Source organism: Hyposmocoma kahamanoa, unplaced genomic scaffold (genome assembly GCF_003589595.1).
Source record: "Hyposmocoma kahamanoa isolate Upper Pololo Valley unplaced genomic scaffold, ASM358959v1 99817, whole genome shotgun sequence".
Classification (NCBI taxonomy): domain Eukaryota; kingdom Metazoa; phylum Arthropoda; class Insecta; order Lepidoptera; family Cosmopterigidae; genus Hyposmocoma; species Hyposmocoma kahamanoa.
In genome coordinates, this window is record NW_020656047.1 from 36,353 (window position 1) to 51,967 (window position 15,615).

Consider the following 15,615-nt stretch of genomic DNA (forward strand, 5'->3'; position numbering starts at 1 on the left):
GTCGAGTCATCCCTACTCGATCGAACAAAATGGCGATCGTATAGGAAGTGAACAACTCACGTAGGTACTCTTAAGGTTTGTTAACGTCTTCAATTGCATTTTATATATTTTAAATTAATACAGTACATTTTGTATAATTGCATACATATATCGATGGTTATAGTAGACAATTAGCTAATATTATCTATTAAAATGTTCGTATAATGCAATGCAGAAATTTAAAAGCGTTGCTCTTACACATAAACACGATACAACGTCGCGTCGTGCTACGACGCGGCATCGTTCCACGATGCAACGTCGTGTCGTGGAAATTACTGACTGACTTGACTGACGTGACTTTTTATTCTTGTGATGTTTTGTCCCATAGTACGGGACGCTCCTCGGCTAGCGTTATTAAATAATTAACCTCAATGTTCTGTCCTCTTTAAATGTTGAATAACAAATGAATGCGGCACTGCAACATGGCGGCAAATGGATACGACATCGTACCGTGCGTCGTAAGACGTGGCGAAGTGGTGTCGTGAATTTTTACGTTGCTCATCGTAGATTTCCACGATACGACGTCGCATCGTGAAACAGAGCCCTAAGCGAGACGTATGCGGTTGTCATGAAATAGCACGAACTACATAAAACAAATTATGTATATGCGATATTTTAGGGCAAATGTCTTCTATTTAAGCATAAAAAGTTATTTCGTTCGTTCGACTAATTTCGTTCGTAGAACCTTTAAACCGTGCTCATAAAAAGATGCCATTTTGTTGATATGACCTTTTTATATCAAGGGTAAATTTCTTTACAATCGCAACCGTAACCAGTTAGTTAACTTAATTCGTAAATTTTTTTAACATTAACTTAACTATTTAACAATGTTAACTTAATTAACTAATTCTCCAGAAAAACGCGACAAATGGCTAAAATTCAACCACTTCAAAGCAACGATAAAACAAGCTCTAGAAAAGCTAAACGAGCTCGTAGACGAGTCGGATCCTGACACCGATCTGCCCAACATCGTGCACGCTTTTCAGACTGCTGAGAGGATCCGGGAAGACCACCCAGATGAGGACTGGTTCCAGTTGACTGGACTAATTCACGACTTGGGCAAGGTAAGCAACGTTCTTGAAATGGCAAAGGGTTTGGAAAACGGCACCACGCTGCTTTAAATAGAGACACTCCAATCAGAGCCACGATTCTCGTGGAGTGAAGAGAGTGTGAAACTAGTGAAATTTCGATTTTAATATGGCATTAGGTCATTTAGGAATGTCACCTGAGTTAAATGTTTTGTCCATACCCTCTTGGCCAGGTGTTGTGGGCGCTGTGTGATCCCGAAGACTCACCACGATGCCCTCGGTCGCCTCGTCGTTATCACTAAGCTTCTCGCGCTACAGAATGGAAGGGACTGCGAGTTCGCGCTTGAGTGTCCAAAAAAAAGAGAAACAAATCGCAAAAAGAGGAACAATCGTGCGTCAGTCTTCATTTGATCGACTGACACCGCACATGTCAGGCATGCATAACGTGACTGTTTTTTTCCGTCATAGCGAGACGTCATTATTGTTTTTAAAAATAAAACACGTTTTAATAGTTACAAAATGTTTAATGATCAAAAAAAGAACTATTCTTGTGTAGTCTGGTAGGCTGGCTTTAATAGTTTTCGGATGAGCAAATTTGCTTTAGTATCAATGTAGTCAAGTTTAGTTTTTAAATTTCTACGATCCACAGCATCGCACTGATTCATTACCGCCAAAAAACAATACACGCGCAGTACGGACGCACAACTTTTTATTAGCAGTAGAGCTCAATGTCAAAGTATTCGTCCAGGAAAGTACTGCCACCAAAAAAATTTGTAGTTTAGTATATATAGATAATTCAGGTTTTTTTTTCAAGTGCGAAAGCACCTCCTGGACGGCATCAACGCGCCGCAATTGCTACCGCTCCGCTAGGATTTTCAGCGCTCAATTGGTAGGGACCACTTTGGGAAATTATGTTTTAAGTCATCCTAGTTCTGTGTCGATAGATTGTCAATGGCAGGGTTTTGTATGTTTGGTATTCTGCTAAAAGTTAACAGTAGCTCATCAGTGGCTAGCTACCAAACTACTAATCAACCGCCGTTGAATTTTTTGGGTATTCTGCTATTCAGTAACAAGTCGCTGACATGTCAAGAGCGTAGTCTACTTATTGTACGTTTCTTTCGATGGTTTTAATTTGAAGACTAAATTGCTGATTAAACGAGATAAATATTAAGATATCGCACTGCTATTACAATGGTTTTGTAACTAAAAATATGTGAAATTCAAGATTGTATTATTGCTGAACGTAAAATTTTATATTCTCTACACGTCAATAAAACCGTCGTTAATTATTGTGAGAAACAACTAAAAGATATCTACTTAACTCAAAATGAGACACACCCTATGTGGCCAAAATAATCCTTATTCAATATGATATTGTTTTTTTCCCTTTTATTTTTAAATATTGGCAAGTAGGAAATCGTCCGTAATAAACTATAAACTTATATATGCATTTTAATAAACTTTCACGGGAAGTGAGTAATTCGTTTTGCAGAGATTCGGAGAAAATACATTTTTATAGTAATTTCCGTATAGTAAGTTGTTTTAGTAAGGCAACATCGATTGTTAGTTATTATCGTCATTGCAGTATAATCTCAATGGAATCTGTTTAGTAGCAGTAGAGCTCCTTGTGAAAGAGTTCATCCAAGGTAGTACTGTTATCTTACCTATTTCGTTTCGTGTTTCGGTTTTCAAGGATAAAGGTGCTGATGAAATTACAGGCATATGAGACTTGTCAACTTATGTCTTAGGGTGACAGGCGCAGTGGCAGTGTCCCTCAGATATTTGCGATTTAAGGCTCTGAGTGACACTGTAACTGCTATGGACAGGCGTGTTGCTCAACACCAGGCGCACGACTTGTTCGTCCTGTCACTTGGTATTGCGGGCGACAAGGCTTCCTTACTGCCACGCTTTCGTGTCATTTTTTGAGATCTATTGTCAGGTGTGTTCTGTTTTGTCAAAGCGGGATATTTTTACTTTGGGGACAGTGGGACACTTAAAAGCGTTAACGTATGGTTAGGTACGTTAGTCATACTGTAGGTACTGGTCATGAAAACGTGTAAAAATTACTGAAGTGATGTATTGGTCACCTTGGATTCAATAGACAAGCGTGCCAAGAGGCTTATAGATGACTCGGAATAAGTAGAGGCGAAGCTGCAGAGCCTTGAACACCGCCGTAGAGTTGAGGGAGACTCGGGGGTTATGTGGCGACTGTCCCTCCAGACTGGAGGGCCTACCCCACTAAAAGCCCCCCAGGTTTACGTCCCGCCGGTTGAGTCGGCGCCATGAGGTCGGTGCACATTCACCACGACGCCGCGCGGCCGCCCTGGCTTGCGCCAGGGCTCCCGCGCCAACGGAGGGGCAGCTCAGTTGTCCTCCGACCCGCCCCCCAGACGAGCGTGCCAAGAGGCTCATAGATGACTTAGAATTAGTTGAGGCGAAGCTGCAGAACCTTAAACACCGCCGTAAAGCTGCCTGCTTATCGGTATTCTACAGGATATATCACGGAGAGTGTGCGATGGAATTGCATAATTTGATTCCGCCTTCCACTTTCCATCATCGGGGGACTAGTCGTGGGCTGGAGTTCCACCCCTATGTTGTGCGTATTCCCAGGATTCGCTCGAAGCGTTTCGCTTCCACATTTATATAGCAAGCGGCTAAGGAATGGAATTGCCTGCCTGCGGAATTGTTCCGAACGCTATAACTTGGACCTTTTCAAGGCAAGAGTGAATAGGCATTATTTAGGTGTGCATGCTGCATCGTCGACCTCATCATCACTTTCCATCAGGTGAGATGGAGGTCAAATGCGCACTTATTTTTAATAAAAATAAAATATAAGAAAAGTATTACCTCACAAGTAAATGGGCGAATCGATATGCGTGTGTATTAAATAGAGCAATTAAATACAATGTAGTAAGAATATAAGTTACTTCATGATTTAATAAAGCTACCCATTCTTTCGGTTCCGATGACGTCAATCTCTAATCTAAACTTAAAAGTTCACGGTCAAACTTAAATGTAAAAAACTTAAAAATAATTAATGTATGCTGTCGTTGTTTTGAATGGCGCGTGGGACCTTTCTAGCCTCTGTAATGTCTTAATTTGACTGATTGGTACAATATAGCCATACGTGATCGTACGCCAAAAGTACTTGTACCACAAGCTAATAACACCCGTCCACATACGCTCTGTAAAGTGCCGTCAAACTCATAACCCCAGTGGGCGCTGTAGAGTTCTAGGGCGGCGGTAGGGGCTTCGGAAGCAATTAGAGGGCGTTGATGCCGTCCAGGGTGTGTTACCGTATTTGAAAAAAAACCTGAATTATCTATATAAACTACACCACATATTTGTAACTTATTTTCTTTGTGATTTTTTTGTGTTAAGTTAATATGACAATAAATACATATGTGTTTTCTATTATTTTTTTGTGATGGTGGGCGTTGAACTTTTTTATCTTGTCTAGTGAGCGGTATCGTATCTATCAAAAGTGCGAAGAATACATATCAGAGACACAATTTAGGCACAAGACACGCTCATTTCTGTCTTAATATCTTAGTTCAAAGATGTTTGGATATGAACAGACAAATCTATTTATGTCTTATAGACTATGAAAAGGCATTTGATAGGGTTCGCCATGAACATCTGATGCAGATTCTGGAACATATTGGAATTGCCAGACATGACCTTAGAGTTATATATAACCAATCTGTACTGGGCCCAGAAAGCAATGGTAAAAGTGGAAGTTCAATTATCCAAAGAAACTGAAATCAAACGTGGCGTAAGACAAGGGTGCATATTATCACCTGTTTTATTTAATGTGTATGCAGAGAGAATATGACAGAGTCTCTACATATAGCCGAAAAGGGTATAGTGATAAAAGGAGAAGTTATTAATAATATACGCTACGCAGACGATACTATACTGATTGCGGAGAATATTGCAGACCTACAAAAACTGCTGAATCGTGTAATTGTAGCAAGTAACAACTATGGATTAAAAATCAACACAAAAAAGACAAACTTCATGATCGTATCTAAGACCCCAGTAGTGAATGAATACTTGACTTTGGAACATAATCCAATAGAACGCGTACACCAATTTAAATACCTCGGTAGCTACGTAAATGAACACTGGGATAGCTCACAAGAGGTTCGTATTCGCATCGAACAGCCACGAAGTGCCTTCATGGAAATGAAAAAGATTTTATGCTTTTTTTTAAACTCCATAAGCGTTTGGTCCGCTGTTATGTCTTCAGAATCTTGCTGTTTGGTATGGTGTTGGACCTTGACTCCAACATTATGCTCAACACTGGAGTCCTTTGAGATGTGGCTGTACAGACGAATGCTTGGCATATCGTGGGTACAAAAGGTCACCAATGTTGAGGTTCTTCGTCGTATGAGAAAAGATTTAGAAATACTCAGAATTGTAAAGGAAAGGAAGCTGCAGTATTTTGGCCACGTAAGGAGGAATAAGAGATACCGGATTATTCAACTAATAATAATGCAGGGAAAAATACAAGGAACGCGTACTCTTGGCAGAAGGGAAACCTCGTGGTTGAGGAATCGGAGATACTGGTTCCACCTTAGCACACGTTCCCTCTTTCGTACAGCAGCTTCGAAAATGAGAATAGCCATGATAGTTACCAACCTTCGTAGAGAAGCGGCACACTAAGAAGAAGAAGAAGTGGGCGGTGAGCCAAAAAGTTTGAGAACCTATGATCTAAGCTTTTTCCTTACAAGAGGCCTGCAAATAACAGTGGAACTTGTAATGGATTGACTTTGATGATGATTTTTTTTTATTGTAAGTGCGCATTTGACCTCAGCCTCACCTGATGGAAAGTGACGATGAGGTAGACGATGGAGCATGTACGCCGAAATAATGCCTATTCCTAACAAGTCTGTAGGCAGGGAATTCCACTCCATAACCATTAGCCATATAAATGTGGAAACGTAACGTTTCGTGCGAATCTTTGGAATATCCACAACATAGGGGTGGAACCCAAGCCCACCACTGGTTCCCCGGTGATGGAAAGGGGAATTAAATCGTGTAATTCCATCGCACACTCTCCGTGATATATCCTGTAAAATACCGATGAGCGGGCTTTACGGCGGCGTTCAAGGCTCTGCACGTTCGCCTCCACTAATTCACCTATCAGCCTCTTGACACGGTTGTCAATTGAATCCAATGTGGCCAGTTGGTATGTAGCAGAGCCATCCCAAAGGTGGCAGCAGTACCCATTCACGATCGGACTTGTGCTTTGTACAGCTGAAGCAACTGTCCCGATGTAAAATAAAGCTGCACTCTGCACTGGAAAGGATGCCAAGTTTCCTTGCTGCATTTTTAGCCATGGATTCAATGTATCTGCCGAAGTTCAAATTGGACTACAGGTCCATTCCAAATAGCTAGAGACAGTCGGCTATCGGTATGGATATACGAGTATCACGAAAAGTCGGAGTCAGCTCAAAGGGACTCCGTTTTGTGGAGAATAGACACACCTGCGTTTTAGTAGCGTTAAATTTGACAAGATTGGCATCGCCCCAGTCAACTACTGCCTTGAGTGTCAAATCCAAACGGCTGACCATGGACTCTCGACAAGACTGGATTAAATCTGCCACGGAACGTTCAGTGCGCGAGTTCCACGCGCACTTAGCCGGTTTTTTTACTAGAAGACTGGCACTTTGTAACTTTTTACCGAAGCGTACAGAAACAATGTAGCTGATCCCTTAAACAACAAGAGAATACTGGCTTTATTGCCATCTGAAGATAACCCTAATTAATCGCTTCGATAAACTCTGCGTTATTAGCTTGAAACAAATGACTCTTGTCATTTAGTATTATAAATTTTCCATGCTTATCATGCTTATTACGTATTGTTATAGTATAATTCCATCCAAATAAGGTAAGTAAATATAGTACATACATACGGGTGACACCCAGTGCTACCTTGAATTTCGAGCTGTTTTTAATTCGGTTTTTAATTAATTTGTGTTGAGAGTACCAACTCAACATCTGTCGACCTTCATGAAGGAATTTTGACCGAAGCATGTCATGTACACGTTTCCGAGGCCGGGCACCCACGTTGCGGCACATGTAGGGCGTATCACGTTTCTATAGCCACCACTTGGCCACCATTCGGTGATCACCTTACTCCACATGTCATCATCACTTCTCAATATTATATTGGTTAGATTATGATATTATTATAAATTTCGTTATTAGAGATGTCTATTGTAGGTAATGGCGTTCTACAACGAGCCGCAATGGTGTGTCGTTGGCGACACTTTCGTTGTGGGTTGCAAGTGGGCTGACTCAATCGTCTACGGCCCAGAGAGCTTCAAGGACAACCCCGACACTTACAATCCTAAATACAAGTAAGATCATAATAGCTAGCTGCTATACCATAGTAATAATAAGACATTATAGTGCCGCCTATATGTCGCTCGAAACGTAGGGTTGTCACATTATTTAAAGTCAATTTCACATAGGGTGGGTATTGTGACATTTCAAATTCTTACGTTACGACCAGGTTACGAAAAGAAATAGTAAATTTGTTATAATATACCAAAATCAAACAACATTTGTTCCAGTTTAAATTTTAAGTAGAAATCACAATATACTAAGTAGATAGAAAATGAAATGATAAAGTTAAAAATAAATTACTCCAACTACTTCATACGTAAAACGGAATATTTATCCACACAGATTTATATCATAGAATCAGAGATCGAATCTGTTATTGTGCATCTTACGTCAATACGCGTGCAAATTGCATTACAATTACCTATGCGAGTCGTGTTCTTTTATTTTGAGTTTTGCACGATGTTGAGTCATTGTACAAAATTTCGTTTCGCTGTTGATTTTATTTTTTTGTGGTTGACTTTTTGTTTGGTTGTTGTTGATTTTTTAATTTTTTGTGTAGTTTTTTAGTAACCTTTATAACATAATAATTGAATCCTTTTGTTATGTTTATTATTTGTTTGTAAGCTATAGTAACTAAATCCATACTCTCTTCGTTATACATGAGCTAGTTATTTTCCAAATTTTGACAAATATGCGTGTTAATAGATGGCATTGTATGTTACAAACTAATTTATAAATTAACGCTTCCTAATATGGGTAGATGGCGCTAATCGTAAACAAAAGAATAGCCGGCACTATCCTTATAAATCTGTGTAGTAAGCGCCATCTAGTTGATTTATTTATCACTAGAAATTAGAGTAGTTTTGATAAATTGCATTCTGCCAATGTAAAACAAATTAGTTACAAATAGCTATTTGGTAGTCGTCGCGACATCTGGTATACCAATAGTTACCAATAGTTACATTACTACGTACCCGACTACGCTATCTTATAACGCGTTTAGCTGTCGTTTTGAGCTATTGGTCCATCGTTTGTATGGAGCTACACTATTTGTCTTATACTATTACTAAGTTTGACCGGAAATTCTCACGAAGCAGAATACTAACGACTAAGTCACAGACTTCACAACATATCATAATTCATTACATTTATAGCATTATTATATTTTGTTACCAGCACTAAATACGGCATGTACTCACCTCATTGCGGGTTGGAGAAGCTGCTGATCTCCTGGTCACACGACGAATACCTCTACCAGTTCCTGAAACACAACAACGCCAAGATTCCCGAGAAAGGACTGCTCATGATCAGGTGAGCGAGTAGCAGTAGAAAACGCGTAGCGCATCATACAGAGTCAATCGAAGCGTGTGCTTAGTAAAAATGTCACTTCATCACATCGAGTATATATAACCAGAAATAGAGACGAAATGAAGGCCATCCATTCCTGGCCACTCATCAGGCAAATGGGCCATATATCACTTTTAAATATCAACTCTCGTTTACAATGAAATCACAAATTCGAAAACTGAAATAGTACAGCGCCAACAACTGACCTGCGTGTACGTCTCCGTATATTCCAAAAATATTCTGTGTTTATTGTAATAAAGATAATATCTCTAACAAAGGGGGGCTGTTTCATTCAGTAGCGTGGGAAAAACGGAATCACATTTCATCAGTAATTGAATATTAAATATGTAATTTTTCAATTTTCGTTCATTATAGCAAAGCTCAAGTTAAACTGCTCGATTTGAAGTGAAACAATTGACAACACCCGTCCATTGTTTCGGGAATTCGGACTGGCCAGTTGGAGCGCAGTTGTCACCGTAATGATTTGGCAGAATAGTTTTTAAAGAAATTAAATGACATTTCGTCTCTATTTCTGGTTATATACTCGATGTTTCATCATTATCAATGGTCGGAAAAAGTTGTTCCAAATCTATGGATACATGTATAGATATAGGTACAAGTATTGACATACATAGAGTTGTTTAAACTTCCAAATTTTAACTAACTACTGTTTTCCAATTTCGGATTTCCGGAAATGGTTTTACAGTAACGTAGGACAAAACTACTGTCCTAGGAAGTCGAACTTAGATTTTAAAGTAATTCTAAAGGCTCCATTTAAAAATTGCAGTAGATAACAGATCTTCTACCAAAGCAAAGAATAAAAAATTGTCAGATTTGTATCTACACATGAATCTACAGATTTGGAACACATTTCATTAACCCATTTATAAATCCTACTGCTGGGCACGGGTACTCTGAGGCGTGGGCTTAGGTCATAGTCCGCCACGCTGGCTCAATGCGGGTTGGAGACTTCACATGTTTTCCGAAGGTTGTGAATCTTCTTCGACGTGCCAGTTTATTGCAAAGTAGAGGTTTTGCTTCTATACCTTTAGAGCAAGTAACCAAGACAATTATAACAAATTAAAATAATACCAACTTATTTGAAGTCGGTTTGAAGTTCGTGGAATTATATCTATTTGCCAAGTTTCAAGTTGAAATCGGTTACCGGAAAATGCGCGAAACCGGATTCATTCCCGAGTTTGCCACTCTTAGAGGTGGAATATTTTCTTCAAATTTAAATGGGACCAATACTGAGGTACCCTCTTTCCAACAAAAAAAAGAATCATCAAAATCGGTTCACAAATGCCGTAGTAAAAAAATGCAGTAGATTTGAGAACCTCCTCCTCGGTTAAAAATAAAATAAATGAACATGACGTTAGCGACGACGTTTTTTCGAAAGTTGTTGGTTTTCGCAAGGTGAGATATACGAGTAGACGGACCTTTTGTTACGTACATTACACGTGTTCTAGAGTTGTAAGCATGAATAAATTAACAATTGCAGGTACCATTCATTTTATCCGTGGCATGCAGGCGGCGACTACCGTCACCTTACCAATGAGAAGGACGAAGAGACCCTAAAATGGGTGCTGGAGTTCAAGTAAGTCAGACAAAAATGTACCTGAATGACATTCAGTTCACATGGTCCAGAAATTAATATCTAACGTCATAGGGCGCGTTCCCATTATGTTGTAACGTTTTATTTATCGTTGGACAATTGTCGCGTCTAAAATGTTCCGATATTTGCCTAAGCCATAAAATCCTTAAAAATGAAGAAAAACAATTTTACAATTCTGCTTGCTGCCGGACATTGGGGAATTGAGGAAATAAGAGTTCATATTTCCCAATGTCCGGCAGCAATTCCCCACACGCCGAACTACTCAAACCCCCAAATGAGTTATATTACAACTCCATTCTCCCACAAAATTCCCAATAAAATTTGTGATTCCCCAGACATTAAATTAAATAGCCTAAAATCGCCTTTTCCTATTTCTAACACAGCCTAAATCACCGAGTCGCCGATCAATTTTTTATCGCTGCGCGACCCCTCAAAGTATCCTAAGTGGGGAAAAATCGCCTAATCTAGCAAAAGTGATCTGTCGTGACTGTGTCGTGGACGTTTATTTTATTGTTGAGCGACCGTCGTGTTCGAATAAATTTATCGGTTCACGGCAGCCGCCTTCTCGTTTGCACGACAGAATCGTTAGAAGTTGCAATTATCTGTTGTGGCATTTCTATCGTGACGTTTAATTTATGTTCAGACGACTGGCGTTCTAGCTCTTCCCATTTTCACGACAGTCGTCAAAAAAGTCGTGAACGATAGTTAATCGTGTTGTTCTATGTGGGAACAACTTCATTTAAATATACAAGACACGACACCTTAAACTGCACGACTATCTGTCGTCACCATGTCGTCACGACATAATGGAAACGCGCCCTTAGATGTTACGAAATTCCAGTGGCTGTTACAAACCTATTTTATGTGTTTTATAATAAAATACTGAGTGACGGATTGCGCGCCTGGTAGTAAGCAACACGCCTGTCCATGTCCAAAAATTCTTTCGATCCGGCTGGATTCGAACACGAAAATACGTGCCAGATTTTTGTATTAATAATTATGACAAAGTAGTGGAATAATTTCACAAAAATAATACATGATCAAACGAACTGCTTGAAGTGAAGTTCGATCACTATTATATGAGTCGCTTCATGGTCGCTTCATTCGAATACATAATCAACACCCTCTCTCCCTTGACATCGTCATATCAGAAGTAACGTCGAGTATATAACCAGAAATAGAGACGAAATAAGGGCCATAATATAAAAACATAAAAAGCACTGAAATATGGATAGGCCAACTATTAACCTGTGTGTACGTCTCTGTATATTCCAAAAAATATTCTGTATATATTGTAATAAACATAATATCTCTAACAATGCCGTGCTGTTTGTGCATGGGAAAAACAGCAAAACATCTAATTACAAAACAAACCGAATCACATTTCATCGGTAATTAAATATTAAATATGTAATTTTGTAATTTTCGTCCATTATAGCAAAGCTCAAGTTGACTGGTCGATTTGAAGTGAAACAGTTGACGACACCCTTGACGACACCCGTCAATTGATTCGAACTCGGGCTAGCCAATCGGAGCGCAGTTGTCACAGTAACGATATGGCAGAATAGTTTTCAAACAAATTAAATGACACTTCGTCTCTATTTCTGGTTATATAGGTACTCCATGAGAAATAAAGATTCTGAAACTCCCTAATAAGTTTTACTTCCCACTCTAAAAGGACCTGGTTAACATTATATCGAGAATGAAGCGACGAAATATAATTGAATGCGTGCACGCAGAGACAACAACAGCGCAGCGACCGCTTGGCGATTTGAGAGCGCGGTCGCGCAAGTCCATGCTTTATGTAATTTTTTTAAATACCTAGGAACATTTTCTATAGATTTTGAAAAACCTTGACCTTAGAAAATACGTATGGTTAATAATCCTTATAGAATTGTCCAAGCAGGTCGATATTGACCTTTTTAACACTAGTGTTGCATCGGTGAAGCGTCTTATTATTAGTTTGTTTTTTGTCTAGTAGGTAATTACTAAGTGTTACGTAAATGTAGTACAGATAGTAGTTATATAGTTATAATTCAATGCTCATTAATCAACTTAATCTGTGTCTGGTGAGGACCTACGATTAGCTCCATTGTTATTTCACTTTTTACTCTGTAAGATAGCCGTTGGCTTTCCAATAAGTCAAAATAAAATAAAATATTTAAAAGTTGTATTCACATAATCGACTGGAAACATAATTGTTCTGACCGGCTCAAGCCTATCTGATAAGTGTGATGAGTCCTTAAAATTTCTGCACAACACTCTTGTACAAAAAATATTTCATGAAGCGTTTTCTATGTTTCCAGCAAATACGACCTCTACACCAAGAGCGAGCATGTGCCAGACATCAAAGCTCTTTGGCCTTATTACGAAAATCTTATAGAGAAGTACATACCTTGCGGTATCTGCGAGTTTTGAATTGTTTATTCTATAGTAGGTCATCTTACTTTCTGATTATTCAGGAGATGGCAAAACTTTCTATTTATTTTAAATTTCTTTTCAAGGTGGTTAATTTGGATGCATTACTTTGAGAATAGATAAAAGCCAGTGTGTGAATATGAAGGAAATGTGATATGAAATCAGACTGCAAAATTTGTAATATACAATCTATTTTTTGCATTTCAGTAATTTTGTGCTTTAAGCATTGACTTACAATTATATGGACGTCGGGTCCGCGCTAAAAAGTGTCCGCACTTGTAAGGCGCTAAAATCGTATACAGAGCGCCAAACTCCGCTTTAGTCTTCATTTGTTCTACTGACAGCGCGATACTGCGATGACATTACAATTTAAATTTCGAATAGGTTGACTTGGGACATTTTTTTCGTGGTTTTTGTATTAGACACGTCGTCCATTTATTTGTAAGTCAATGGCTTTAAGATAGAAGTTTAAGAAAGTAAAGCAACGACAAGGTGCATTATAATTTGATTTATAACATATTTGCTCGTAAAGTGGCTGAAATCACACCAATTTCAATATCGTAATGTATTTCATTACGCACTTGTGCGTTATTGTAATGTAAAACGCACAAGTGCGTTATTGTAATGTAAAACGCACGAGTTTTTTTTTTAATAAAGTAACATGCACGGTTTTTTAAGATGCTCCGTCTAAAAATGAACGATACTTTTTTAAATCTTTGCAAAGAGTTTTTACGTTAGAAAAGTGGTCAATATTTTATGAATAAAATTAACTTTGGGAGATAAAATATAGTAAATAAACATTTAATTCTTTCATTTAATTAATTTTGATAGCAAATTACAACATTTATCTGTAACAAAAACACAAAAATATTAATTTACTTAATTAGTAATACTGGCTATTTTTATACCTTTGCCTAAAAAAAAAACGTTGATGCGCGCGCATGGCTAATTTGTGGACAAGTAAAAATTATTTCGCGCGCTTTTTCTTTTCGCTGTATTGTTTTTATTTGAAAATGTCGTCAAGTAGTGATGAATTTGTTAATTTGACACCGCCACAAGTCTTAAACGCAGCGAAGAAGGCTACTCTAAGCCTCTTACCTGAAAAATCGACCGATAGATACTTACAAGCGTATCAAAATTTCATCATATGGAAAACAAGCAAAGATGCAAATTCATTTTCAGAAAATGTGTTTTTAGCCTATTTCATGGAACTTTCTCAAAAATATAAGTCAAGCTCATTGTGGTGCTACTATTCAATGCTAAAAAGCACTATGAAAACAAACCATGGTATTGATATCAAGTCATACTCCAACTTGATAGCATTTCTAAAAAGACGCTCAGATGGCCATGTAAGTAAAAAGTCGAAAGTACTTTCGGCTGACAATATCAAGAAGTTCCTAAAAGAAGCTCCGGATTGGCGATATTTGGCAACAAAGGTCAGTTGAAACTAAATTATTGTTATTAATTTCTTTCACTTTCGTATTTCTTTACAATATAGGTGTTTATACGTTCTTTTTATCTCTTTTCAGGTTGTATTAATATTCGGTATAAATGGTGCATGTAGACGTCAAGAGTTGGCAAACATAACAACTAATGATGTCGAGAACCATGGGCGGGTTCTTCTTGTACAGGTCAAAAACACAAAAAATAAAATTCCAAGGTCGTTCACAATACAGGGGCCTTTTTACGACGTAGTGAAGAAATACGAAGCGCTTCGTTCAACTAAAGCTAATTCCAACAGATTTTTTCAAAATTACCAAAATGGAAAATGCACTAACCAACCCATTGGCATTAATAAATTGGGAGCAATGCCGAAAGAAATTGCCACTTTCTTAAATTTGCCTCAAGCACATGAATACACAGGGCACAGTTTCAGAAGGTCCTCGGCTACATTGCTCGCCGATTCAGGTGCGGACTTATTGACACTAAAACGCCACGGAGGATGGCGGTCAAGCAATGTAGCCGAAGGATACATAGAAGACTCGATAAGAAATAAAGAAGAAATTAGCTCTCGCATTACAAGGAACATAAATTTGGAGTCAAGTGTTGACTTTCAACCATCTACGAGCACACACGCGTACATTCCACCATCGTCGCCGCAGCCGCAAACGCCTCCGCCGCCTCCACCGACTGCAGAACTCTGTGGTCTCGTTTCTCCTACTTTCACTCAAGAGAGTGAGAGAGAGACTGGGGAGATTGTAACTAATAATAATAACTTGACAACATTAAAAATGCCAACTGGCAACGTAACAATCACTTTTAAAAATTGTTCAAATTTCTATAACTGCTTTAACAAGTAATTAAAGATTTATTCGTTTAAGAAAGTCAGAGTCTTATTTATTTCCTCGCAAATATGTTATAAAACGTCGTATGACATACGTGCGCTTTGAAAATTACAGCCTCTGCTTTCTTATAGCCCTCGCCTACGGCTCGGGCTAGCAATACCGCCTCGGCTGTAATTTTCAACTTACCGCACTTATATCATAATGTACTATTATGTAGTTAGGTCAGTTATTTATGTTAGAAATACGAATAAAAAATGTGTTAAAGGATTATTTACTTAATTATTTTATTGTTATAGTTTAGAATACATTAATTACCATTTCTATAATTATAATGTTACAATGAAGGCAGCATTTCTATAATTATAATGTAGGTTACAATGAAGGCAGTATTCGAATTACTTATAATTGAAATATGTATTTGAGATATAAATACGTATTTTGTAATTATTACGTAAAAATGTATTTTCAACCGACTTCAAAAAAAGGAGGTAATCAATTCCACTGTATTTCTTTGTACGTATTTTAC

The 15,615-nt window shown here is 38.2% G+C and overlaps 1 protein-coding gene across 1 annotated transcript; it reads left to right on the forward strand.

Moving 5' to 3' along the window:
• Nucleotides 1–461: 461 nt before the first annotated feature.
• On the forward strand, nt 462–12,814 carry LOC113239288 (inositol oxygenase-like). The gene is made up of 6 exons (XM_026476205.1): nt 462–504; nt 895–1,103; nt 7,299–7,435; nt 8,601–8,735; nt 10,273–10,368; nt 12,693–12,814. Exons 1-6 carry the CDS (start codon nt 462–464, stop codon nt 12,802–12,804), a joined length of 732 nt encoding a protein of 243 aa, XP_026331990.1. The 3' UTR covers nt 12,805–12,814.
• Nucleotides 12,815–15,615: the final 2,801 nt, after the last annotated feature.